The 12791-nt window shown below is 42.7% G+C and overlaps 1 protein-coding gene across 2 annotated transcripts in view; it reads left to right on the top strand.

Annotated features, from left to right (window-relative positions):
- The window catches only part of COQ10B (coenzyme Q10B), a 33686-nt gene extending 22315 nt beyond the window's left edge, over positions 1-11371 (top strand). For both annotated transcript variants that reach the window (XM_054970374.1, XM_054970375.1), the window contains 4 exons: positions 10-159; positions 1955-2147; positions 5189-5290; positions 10506-11371. In XM_054970374.1, the coding sequence (XP_054826349.1) occupies positions 10-159; positions 1955-2147; positions 5189-5290; positions 10506-10673 (613 nt within the window). In that variant the 3' untranslated portion in view covers positions 10674-11371. The remainder of the gene's footprint in view (positions 1-9; positions 160-1954; positions 2148-5188; positions 5291-10505) is intronic.
- The last annotated feature ends 1420 nt before the right edge of the window (positions 11372-12791 follow it).

The following is a 12791-nucleotide window of genomic DNA, read 5'->3' as shown; positions in this document are numbered from 1 at the left end:
TAATTACAGGCATTTGACTTCCTGGGAAATGATGCTGAGCAAAGTCCCTCTGCGACAAGTGCCCGGAACACCCTGTGTGTTTTCAAGAAGAACTTTCTTCAACCTTACTGGACAACTAGTGAACAAAAGAAAAGAATATTCAGAAAGAAGGATCATCGGGTTTGTATAAATCTAGTAAATAGATGAATAGGTGTATGAGAGTGGCTTTCAGTGCCATCCAAAGCAAACTTACACTGTTCTAAGCCCACAGTGGTCTTAGAAGGATATAACTCAGTTTAGGATGGCACTGTTTGGCTAGAGTGGCCGACCATTAACAGAAATGACAGAATATATAATCAGCGGCTGGTTTTATTGCTTTTCTCCAGGTTTTTGAGATCTAATTGAATGATGTGACCTTAAAGATGTCTGAGAAGAAATTGTCTTGTAGAGTTCAATTGGTTTTAATAACAACAACAAGAACAACATTCGATTTATATACCGCCCTTCAGAACGACTTAACACCCATTCAGAGTGGTTTACAATGTATGTTATTATTATCTCCACAACAAAACACCCTGTAAGGTGGGTGGGGCTGAGAGAGCTCCTAGAAGCTGCGACTGACCCAAGGTCACCCAGCTGGCTTCAAGTGGAGGAATGGGGAATCAAACCCGGCTCTCCACATTAGATTCCCGTGCTCTTAACCACTAAACCAAACTGCTTTTGGTGCGAAGGCATTGATTAGAAGGCAATCTTGGAGGATCAGTATCTTTTGCCTTCTAAAAGTAGGGGTAGAGGGAAGCTGTAAATGATTATCAGTGGTAAGAGTGCTTCCCTAGTAAGTTATTTCTTAATTTAGAAAGGGCTGCAGTTTGTCCAGATCAGAAATATTGACAAGCTTTGATTAGATAAGCAAAAGGTACCATACAACATTGTATTACATTATACTCATGCAAATAAGTCTTGACAAATGTGGCTGGAACCAGTTACTGAGTGCATCTAATACTTCCTTTTGATTATTAGCTCAGTAAACAATAAGCCCGAATATTTTGATTATCAGTCATTTTATCAACTTGCTGTGCAAAGCCTACATGTTGGATCCAACCATCAATTTTACTCAGTGTCACCCATTTCCCCTCTTTGCTATAGCCACATGGCTTTTGTGCATGCGTGTCTTTTGATCGCCAGCATAACCTTATTTTGTGCCAAACGAGCAGGTCATGAATATGTTTCTCTTTTACCAACATAGAGAGCAATTTGCTGAAGAGCACCGGAGTTGTTCATGGATGAATGGGGGGAAGGGGGAGTTGAAACCTGGCTTCTCAAAGGATTGGATGCCCTTGGCCACACTGGCTAAGGCTGCCATCTCATGTGTGCATACGGAGGAGTGAGTTTCAGTGAACTCCCTAGGACTGAATCCTGTTTAGAACCCAGTTCCAACTCAAATTTAAAGCTGAATACTTGAATGTGAGTGGGTTATGCTATGTGAGTTCTCAAAAGCAGAGCATGAGCATTAATCAGTCCTGTGTATAATTGGAGGTTTAGATGTCATGAATGTGGAGGACTGATGGTGAAAGCTTGACAGGACATAAAAGGGGGATTCCTTCCCCCTGGACTTCTTCATGTAGGTCTGTCATTCTCAGACCTGCTGGGTAGATTTCCCCCCCCCCCTTTGCTTACCCTTCTATTTCAGGTGACCGTATTGTTACAGCAGTAGAATACCTGTATAGTATTTTAATGCCTAAAGAGCTTACCATTATCCCTGGCTCTGGAGCCTCTAGACTTCCACTTTCTTTGAAATGGTCGGTTTTTGTGCCAGTGGGTGGGGAAAATGAGATGATCTTATACTGGGAATGTTCTCTAAAGATGTTTTTAGAACTAAACAAACTGTAGGGAAACATCATCATATGACTAGAAAACAATTTCTTAGTCTTCCGGAGGCATCTTGTAATGCTTACATCCCTTTTCCTCTTCCCAGGTACTCTATGCAGGAAATGTACGATGTGGTAGCCGTTGTCAGTGAATACAAAAACTTTGTTCCGTGGTGCAAAAAGTCTGATGTGCTCTCCAAGCGTTCTGGATACTGCAAAGCGCACATAGAAGTAGGATTTCCTCCTGTGATGGAGAAATACACTTCAGTGGTTACATTAGTAAGACCTCACTTGGTTAAGGTAATATGTTTATTTTTGGTCTCTGTGATGCTGTATGCTGTTCTCTAGTCATTCTGTGGACATGAGCCTTCAGTGTGTAGCTTTAAGGGTTTTCAGTGCAGAATTGCACGGATTAATGTTCAAGCACTGTTCTGCGCATGAGCTGGAAAGAAACATTGCTTCAGGAACCATGTTACTGATATGCCAAATGTATGTTCCTGTTTCTCTCCAGCATAAGGAGCGTCTCTGGGGATTACTTAAAAAGAAAAAAAAACATGCTCTTTCCAAACAATGCACAAGAATATACAGTGATTATAGCATCTCCCGCTCAAATTTATGAGATAACCAGGATGTGACCCTTTCTTTTCCTTGCCTGATTCCCTTTACTGGAGAGGAAGGAAGCTGCTGAGAAGCAATGGATTGTTAGTGTTGAACAAAATACATTTAGTTGTTCAGGTTCAGGTTGCCACACTTTTAAAAGTCAAAGTTTTGCATGGAGCACCTGAGTTGAAAACCATGTGACTTACGTTCGTTCGTCTAACACTTTTTGGATTGCGCCCCGATTTATTGTACCAGCTGCAGTCTCCGTTTGTAAATTCAAGTGCAGGTTAAGGGAAGGCCTTGTGAGCAGAGATCCAATGATTTAGCTACTCTGCCTCTCTGAAAATAGGGTTCTAGAATGTGGCTTCTGGCGTCTTCTCCCCCCTCCGCCGCCTCAAACTTTTACTTCCTATCCCAACATTTCATACTTTTTGTGTCTGTCTGGCCTGTTTCTTGTCTGTATGAAATGGAATCACCACAGATCTTTATCTCCCTTGTTTGTTCTTTTCCTCCCGTCTGCCTGCCGTTTCCTTTGTTTCTTTTCAACCATTGTTTTAAGAGCAGAAGTGGGTTCCTTGTTAAATATATGCAGAAACAGTACCCACAGGAAGCCCTATGCTTGAAGCAGCATGTTTATGTCACAGAAAAAAATAAAAGGAAACTATCCTGAGGCATTGTCGAAAACCGGTTTTACTTAAAAAAGAGGAGGTGGCGTTCAACTTGCAAACTTTTCAACTCTTAACCACCCCCGCATCCTTGCAACTCGTAGGTTCTCTTCATTTACATGCTGTTTCTCAAAAGAGCTGGGAAGGAAAAGCTCTAAACAAGTCAGGCCGTTAAAAACCAGTTTACCTTAGCATCTTTTTGAATACTGTTTTGCCATGAATGGGTTCAGCCGTGGTTCTTTGTGCTGTTATAGGCTACTCTTTTGTAGCCTTAAGTGCAGACGTTGGCCGTGTGTCTTGTGCTGTCACTTCCACTAGCGCTCCTCAATACAGCTCCGTTTCAAAGAACCAGAGGAGTCAGCCGTGTTAGTCTGTAGTAGCAAAATCAAAAAGAGTCCAGTGGCACCTTTAAGACGAACCAATTTTATTGTAGCATAAGCTTTCGAGAATCGCAGTTCTCTTTGTCAGATGCATCTGACGAAGAGAGCTGTGATTCTCGAAAGCTTATGCTACAATAAAATTGGTTAGTCTTAAAGGTGCCACTGGACTCTTTTTGATTTTGTTTCAAAGAACGAATGGGTGCCTATTAAGAGCTACTATCATCCTCTATTTATGAGAAGTGTTATTTCTGTGTGGGGGACATACTCAGGGGCTTTACTACTGCTAGGGCTTATTCAGGTCACCTATTATTTAGCTTACCTAATGGGAGTGGCTGCAAGACTCCACCGCGACTTATCCTTCTCCTTATCTTTTAAACACGAGGATGTATGACAAGGACAAAACAATTCCTCTTGGAAGTACAGGGTGGATTCGTCCTGATAACTTCTGTTGAGCTGAACTGCAGAAGGCACAATGGAACAGCTGCTCAAATAAATTGACAAGCGGCTTCTCATAAAAATGACACACAAATGACTTCGTATTTTTAAAAAACCCACTCACTAAATTTTTTTGGTCAGTTTTCCTGAACGTACCAGTATGGGGTAGCAGCTAGAGTACCAAACTAGGACTTAAGGGATCTGGGTTCAAATCCTGACACTGGTATGAAGGTTATGGAATGACCTTGGGCAAGTAATTCTTTCTCAGTCTTTACCTTGCAGGGTGGTTGCGAGTAGAAAACGATGAAGGGACAAATGTGCGCATGCCTCGAGTACTTTGGAGGAAGGGTGGGATAAAAAACCCTTATTGATAGGTAGCTTTAGATGCTGGGTTTACTTATGTTAGCTCCCTCCCTTTTTAGATAGTAATCTGAAATTGAAATGTGAAGCTATAGCCTGCTACTCACCACCCCTTGCTAAGCCTATGAGCCTTGTAAGAAGGTAAATTAAGAGGTAGGCAAAATGCTCTTTAAAGTTTCCAGATTTCTTGTTCAGTCTTTGTTTGTCTTTTCCTTTCTCCACCAGCTTGTAGGTTTTTCCCCTTGAGAGGTCTCATGCCTTTCCTTTCCTAAAAACGGGCAAATCTTCTTTCTCATCCAGCCGTGTGCTCTGATCTCACAAAGGACAGAGATTCTTCTCTCTAGCCTTTACCTGATCTCCCCCCCCCCCCACACCATCTTAACCTAATGGAACGTTACCTAGAAGATCTTTCTGGCTGACGCCACCAATGTATGAATTGTCGTCCTGTCAGCTTTTGCAGTCTGGAGCTAGAAGAGAAAAACTTGTTTTGGAACCCTTTGCCAACCTGTAGAAGCAGGTTTATGTTTAGCCACTGCGCATTCATGGAGCACAAAGTCAACATTCGTCTTTGCAAAGCTGTAGTGTCATTTAACCACACATACATCCTTTGATCAATATAGAAATATTGACACCTCTTGAGACGTTAATCTTAGATTCAAAGTTGTACTATGCTGCACGAATGGCAGTTATCTTGCCTCCCCTCCAGTCTTCTGTGAACCCCAGAACTGTGAGTCAGTGGACAACAAGGGGCTGCAGTGAGGTGGGGGGGAGGGAACTGGCAACCATTGCTCTCCCCCTTCTTCACAGCACAAATGAAACGGGAGGTTAAGATCTAGGTTGAAAGCTGGAGGATTTTTGAATGAAATGTGGAAATGTTGAAACAGTTTTAACTTTTCCCCAGGCGTCCTGTACAGATGGGAAGCTATTTAATCATTTGGAAACGGTGTGGCGCTTTAGTCCAGGAATCCCTGGCTATCCAAGAACCTGCACCTTGGATTTTTCAGTGAGTATGAGAATCAGCTGGATGCTGAATGTGCATTTAAAGTCGTCGTAAGCTGCAGTTGGTTACTCAGGAGGAACGATGTTCAGAGTATGTTTTAATGGCGTAGTAACTTGATTCAAAGAATTTAAGATCTTACAGCATGAAAACCTTTTTCTCTTGGGGAAGCTTATGATGTCTGTCTTAGTGGATGCAGCATGCATTTTCAATGTGTTCTCTTCAAGCCATTAAAGATTGGATTTCCAAAGTGCTGAAAAACTATGTAAGCAGTGCAGTGCAGTTTATTTTTTTTTAACTGTAATTAACACTTCTAAGAACTGTGTTCCAATTTTCCTGGAAAAAATTGGCACTGCCACAAAGGCTGAGGCATGTTGTATAGGATTTCTTTTTACCCTTTTCCTCTGAACAGGGCGACCCCCATGCCATATTAAAGTCTGCTTTTTGAAATTCCCTTCAATATACAGAGTAGCATCCTTGGTTGAGAAATATAAGCCCGAAGTTCCTGTGGTTTGTGTGTGGAACTCACATGCTTGTTTTACTGCCTCTTCTGGGGAAAAAGAGCAGGATTATTTATTGAACACTGGCAAAGTCCAATGCTTAGTTTGATTATGTTGCTTATGACAACATTAAGCGATCATTGGATACGGTAGACACATGTCTGAAGTTTGATCCATAATTGATAGCAGTACATGTTCTCCATGGATTCAGTAGGCGTCTCACAGTGAAACCACGGCTTTGCCCTCGAATCTCACTGTTTAACATAGTGAAAAATAGAGGGAGCTTCATGGATGCTGCAGTGGTAAGCAGGTAGGACTGGCTAGATGACTGCCAGTTGTTTACTTTGTCAATAACGACAAGGGCTTTCCCAACACCTATAAAATGCCAGCCAAAAATATCCAATATATATATGTAAACGGTAAAGGTGCAAGCACCGAGTCATCACTGACTCAGGGGGGGGGGACGTCGCATCACAACGTTTTCTTGGCAGACTTTTTGTTACAGGGTGGTTTGCCATTGCCTCTACCCATCTACACTTTACCCCCAGGAAACTGGGTACTCATTTTACCGACCTCGGAAAGATGGAAGGCTGAGTCCACCTTGAGCCGGCTACCTGAACCTGGCTTCCGCTGGGCTCGAATTCAGGTTGTAAGCAGAGCTTGGGCTGCAGTACTGCAGCTTGCCACTCTGCACCACAGGGTTCACTAATATATGAATATATAATATATATTCATATAATATATATATATATATATATATGAATAATTTCTAAATATCCTATCCTTTTTGTGTTCAGAGAGCCTACCTGTCAGTGTTAGTCTGTGGCTTGGCTGCTACGAACGGAAAGAAATCATGTAATCTCTTCCCGTCTCCCTGGAAAAATTGCTCCCAAGGGTTGGGGTGCTCCTGGGAACAGCATGAGCTGTGCCATGGAGCAGGGGTGCGTGTGTAGTTGCAGCAAGAAGAAATTAGCCTGCAGGGCAGGGTCATTTACCCTGCAGCCTCTTGCTCTGTTTAGGGGTGATCTCTGCCATTTCCCCATTGCACTACATCACCCTGTGTTCTTCCCAAGGATCTCTCTCTTTTTAGGAGCAGTTTTTTTTCTCTGAGGTGTCAGTGCCTGGCAGTTAAGTCCCTCAAGTCCTCCACAGTCAACACTCAGGTGTTCCAGTTGAAACAACTTTATTATCTTTACAGTTCAAGGTGTTCACACAAAGGTAGCAATTGGCAGAAGTGACTATTCAAAGAAGGGCACTACTAATTATAGGGAAACTTCCCACCCTTTGGGTCCATTGACATTTTGGCGCGAAGAGTTACATGGGAACTGATTAGTTTAGGCTAGACAGAGTACAGATGGTCCATTGACATTTTGGCGCGAAGAGTTACATGGGAACTGATTAGTTTAGGCTAGACAGAGTACAGAATGAAATCATCTCAGACTCTGAGAAAAGATACATCGCTCGCTGCCCACAGTTTGTGTCCGAGGACACTTACCATAGAAGTGAAAGTAAATACTTTGAACAGATAACAGTCAACCTCCACTGGCCCAGTACATTACATCTTAGCAGTTAACACTCTCTCAGATGATTTATACAGTATACTGAATACAACCTTAGCAAACAGTTACGATCAGCACAAAATGCAAAAAACGTTAATGGCAGGGATGCAGGCATACATGACAGGAGGGAGAGAGGAGAGAGAATGCTGTTCCGTGGATTCATTCCATTCACACGTCAAACCTTTACAGCTTATCAGTGGAAAAATATATGTATACAAGTAATATAGCCCAAAGGAGAGCTGTGCTAAAATGAGACTTCCCTGAATTCTAATCCCACCCCCCACCCCCCGAAAAGAAGTATGGGTAGATACTGTTTCGGGGAGGGGCCTGTGATAATGTTGGGAACTTAACTATTGTTCTTCTGCTGCCTCCAACAAATCGATACACACGTTTTACAAAAGCTCATTTTACTTAAGCAATTTATAAGCGTTCTCTTTTTCATGGCTGCCTGACTTTCCATGAGGACTCTTAAGCTGCGCAGTGTGTAGAAGTCATAATACCCGAACTTTAAAAGGAATGTGCATGCAGCTGCATTCTGAAGATCTGTAACTTGCATTCGTAACATTTGAGTGGAGAGTGTCTGTCCATAAACTGCATTAACTCAAATATCTGTTGGGTATTATAACTGTATTTTTACACAAACCATTTAATATTTTTATATAAACCAGTGTCAGCTTTTCACCAAGAAAAGCTGATGAAATTCTGGCATGTTCTGCTACACTGATTGGCTCTTCACCTTTTCCCCTGATATTAATGAACTTTCCTAATAAACGAAGTGGGTTTAAGCTGTATGTTGTACCTTCTGTATAGTTCGCATTGGCACAGAATCATATTTCAGTGAAATTTAAGTCAGAACTAGGTGTTGGGGCACTCCACCTCTCATTCCCATTATGGAAATTTGGGAGCTGGAGATAATGTTTAACTCGGCCCACAAATGCGTAACTACATGGCATCGCAGTCCGGCAGCAGCCCTTTAACCACTTGCTCCAGAACAAAGCCTATTGATGTCAGTGGAATTTCTCTCCAAGCAACGGTTTGCAGATTGCAGGTGGCATAATCGAAGTGTAAATATCAGTGGAGCAGCAGTTTATGGAGGGGTTGAGCAGCAGAAATTTGCAGAGAATTATTCTGCTGCTAGCAGTAAAGAAAGAAGTTTGATCATGGGGCTCAACCCATTGTCATTGGAGGGGCTCCCTGGAATTTTTAAAGCCAAGTGTCCAGTTAGTAAGACTGCAGAATAGGCGGCTGCCTACAGGCTTTTTCATTAAGGTGGCTGTAATACAAACACGAAGCAGGGCTCCTGGTTGCCCCTCCCCTTCAAGGCTGCCTACCGCATAAAGCAGGATTTCAGCAGTGCCGAAAGAGTAGGCAAAGGGCAGTTAAACACCCTTGCACTGCTGCTTCGACTGTTGCCTTGGAGTACATAAACATCTGTGGGGTTTGGCCTTGTATCTCAGCAGTGAAGCATGAGAAGGAAAGAAGTAGCCTGTTGAGCAACAGGAAAACCTTTCCAGTTGTGTCTCATTTTCTGCAGTTCCCTTAGGGTTATTCCCCGCTACATGTAGGTGGTAAGAATTGGGTTCCTCTGTTGTTCTGTGGCCTCAATTCAGAAGCTGCCTTTGTTTGCATAAGCGGGAAGCAGAATGAGTACACAGGTACAGGCCTATTCCCTGCAGAACTGATGCTGTTTTCTGTGGGCTGAGATGTCCTGAAGCCCTGTTGAGCATTGAACTTACCTGCTGGAGGGCTGTTTTCTGAACCTTGATACACAACACCAGTATACTGATCAGGGGTCATTTCGTAGAAAAAGAGCTAGAGGAACTCATTAGCATATGTCACGCCTCTTGCCATCACCAGAAGTGTGTTATTAGTATAACTGATTTGCATATGCCACACCCCCTGACCTATTCTGGTGGTTATGGACCCAATCCTGGCCATTCAGGGCTAAAATTGGCCCAAAATGGCAAAAAGAGGCTGAAAATGGGCCCTCTTTGGGGAACTGCATTCCTGTGCGTTCCCCTTTGAAATGAGCCCCAATACTGATGATGGATCATATAGGCCAGCCATGGGCAGACAGCAATTCCATGCCATTGTTCTGTAGCAATAATGGGACCCCCCTTCCCCACCATATACAGTAGCTCTAGTGCCAAACTTTACAGGCTTGTTGTACTTCAGATTTTAGCACACTACATTGAATGAAAACAAAGCATAAGGTAGTGATTATATTCCCAATGGCCCAGTCCAGCTAGTTAGTTATAACTAAGTTGTGCCATTTCTTTGGAATTGCATATTTGTGCCTTGGGCACACTGAAGCCTTTGAGTTTCCAGCTCCCTTAGGTCAGCATGGAGCTGTGCCTGAATAGGGGCTGTGTAGAAATAGGATCATGCTTGCCTCACGTTATCTGTATATTAGATATCCTGTTTGAATAGGGGACACCAAAACTGAGGTTTTGGTCTAACAGAAAACATAGCAGGCAAGCCCATGGGCTAGGCAGCTGTGAAGCCACCCCCTGCCCCAACAGAACTATCTGCAGCCTTCTCCTTTGGGTCTGGGTTTATCACCCTTTTTCTCCTGGTCGGCTTCACTTGCCCTTAGCAGCAGCAGGGAACTTCAGTCAGTGCATTCTCCCTTGGAGGGAAGAGGTTCGAGCTGATGGTCGATTCCTTCCATAGGATCTAAACAGCTGGAGAAAATCCCTGCCCAGTAGTCTCGCTTCCTGCCCTTGAGAGCTTTTTGCCTCATTTCTACTGTATATTTTATTTTTCTGCTTGTTGCTAACTCCTTTATCTTTTATCTTTTGCCATTCCCTGCCTGTTGACAGGATGGTGGGGCAAACTGATGGGAAATTGTTGGCCACTTCCACCAGAGAGGGAGCTTGCCCCAAAGAGGTCTCTCCAAGCCATAGACCCAGTTCCAATTCATTTGTGTTGTGTGCTGTTAACCCCACAGTATTTTCATGTAGAGGTTCCTGATAAAGACCTGAATGTCCTGTAGCCTGAAGTTGCCAGGGGGGAGATCTCAGATAAGAAGTGATAGCTACAGAGAAAGACCAAAGGGCTGTGCTCTGGTTGCAGAATTGCTCAGCTATAACCAAGAGTGTACTAAAATGTTTCCGTAGCTTGTTTTGCAAGAGTAACTTTGACACTGGTTTTCCTCAACAGATTTCCTTTGAGTTTCGTTCTCTTCTGCATTCTCAGCTTGCAACGCTATTCTTTGATGAAGTTGTTAAGCAAATGGTTGCTGCATTTGAAAGAAGAGCATCCAAGTTGTATGGTCCAGAAACCAACATACCTCGCGAGCTGATGTTTCATGAAGTGCATCACACATAAAAAGGGAAAATAATTGTTAAATTATTTGTACATCTTGTTTATACATGAAAATTTTTTCATGTGAGCCTCAAATTACATGGGGGCATTTGCCAATTATGTATAATATACTGCTGTACAAAACACACAGAAGGTGCATATGTACATAATATAGATGTTTCAATCAAGTGCAATTTAAGGTGCTGTGACTGAAGGGCAGCTACAATGCACACCAAAATTGCCTTCCACATCTTGCCAGTTTGTACAAACGGACTCAGCACTGGCAGACCTTCTGCCTTATTTTTGCAGTGTTTATTTACTATTGCAATCCAGTTTAAGTTATTAGTCTTTCGAACTTATTTATTTTTATTATTCACAAACCAAAGGCAGTTTTGAGAGCAAGCTTCTTTCTTGACCTGTGTAAGTTCAAGTGTGTAATTGAAAAAATGCTAAAGGGCTATTTTAAATGATCACCAAGCAATTACTGTACTGTAGTCGTGTGCAAGACCCCAATGTATGCCTGAGAGTGGAGTTCTGTGCACACAATCATGAATTCAAGTTAGCAAGAGGGAATCTAGCTGAGATGACAAAATGTTAGCTTGGAGCAAAATAAGCAAATTTTAAAGACAGATGCAAGTAACAGTTGGGGTTATGGGCTGACCTTTTGTGTAATACAGTGCCTGATTAATAAATTCATGGTACAGTTTTGTTAGAATATTTCAGCTGTTCACAAACATTAGCATTTTGATTACTGCTTTTTCTATGGGCTGTCTTTCCTTGCGCCAGTGCACATCACAGACCTGACAGCCCCTTATCAAAGCATGTGTACAGGCTGCATAGACTTTGCGGAAACTTGACAGCAAGAAGCTTCCTTGGAGATTTCTACCACAAGTCAGCTCCGCCTTGCCTTCTCTTAATGCAAACATGGTGCCACAACAGAACCTCTTCAGTTTTATGCCAAACTATGACTGTATCGTGCCACGTTGGTTCTAGTCAAGTGATCCCAGTGACCAACCTGTACTTTCTCGGGCTAGTGGTCTGGAAGGTAGGTGACGGCAACAGCATGCAAGTCCTTGGCGGGGGGGGGGGGGGGGCGATTCTTTTCCCACAAGTGTAAAGCCCTCACTCCATTCCTAGTTAGGGCTGAGCCCTCAGGCAGTTCTGTTCTTATAAGGAACTCATCAGGTGTCTTCTCCTTCCAGTTTTCAACAAATGCTATTTTTGGAAGAACAGCATTTCCCACAATTACAACAGATGAAGAGGCAGGGCTAACCTTACCACACTTTCTGACATTAATTAGTTTGCGATCATGCAACTCTGGACTCAATATGAGTCTTGTAACAAGATTGGCTGTGGTAGTCTAATGTTAAATGGTACTAGATACTGATGAGGCAGGTACAGACAGAAACTGAAGTTAAGTAGCCTTGTGATTAAAATGTTAAACTGATTAAAGAATGAAGCAATGAGGGGCTGTCTTGATCTGGAAAGCCCAATCTTGTCAGATCTTGGAAGTTAAGCAGGGTTGGCCCTAGTTAGTATACTTGGATGGGAGATAATCAGGAAACCCATGGTCGCTACACAGAGGCAGGCAATGGCAACCCCGTTAGTCTCTTGCCCTGAAAAACCCTACAGGGTAAAGTCAGCTACAAACTTGACAGTGCTTTCCACCACCAATGAGGGGTTGGGAACAATAAACACTTCCCCTCGAAGCGCTCATGTCAGGCAATCGCTCACTAGAAAAGCTGGTCTCGTGGATGCCTGCTCTGATCTAGTGCTGTAAGATGACTCCCTCGCTACTTGCGACTGCTACTACATGAGCAAGTTAACAGAGCATACAAGATTCCTCAGCAAAGTCAAACTTCAAAGCGGCAAATGAACATTTTATAAACTATTATCTCAGCAATCCAGTAAACAGGACTAATCCCTGTTTTGTGAATAAGTTAATAACATTTCATATCTTTGAGCAATCTTTTATTACATAAAGTTGTCACATAATTGTATATTTGTCTACTTTGTACACTTTTTTTCAATTTACTTCTGCACACAATGGCTTCCAGTAATAGTAAGCACCAATAAATTCTGATTTAAACAGAACTTAAGTGCCTCTACTGATTTACGTTTAGAGCACACTGGTACACGGAT

Source organism: Eublepharis macularius, chromosome 2, assembly GCF_028583425.1.
Source record: "Eublepharis macularius isolate TG4126 chromosome 2, MPM_Emac_v1.0, whole genome shotgun sequence".
Taxonomy (NCBI): Eukaryota; Metazoa; Chordata; class Lepidosauria; order Squamata; family Eublepharidae; genus Eublepharis; species Eublepharis macularius.
The sequence above is the reverse complement of the archived record's forward strand: the minus strand, read 5'-3'. Positions and strand labels throughout refer to the sequence as shown.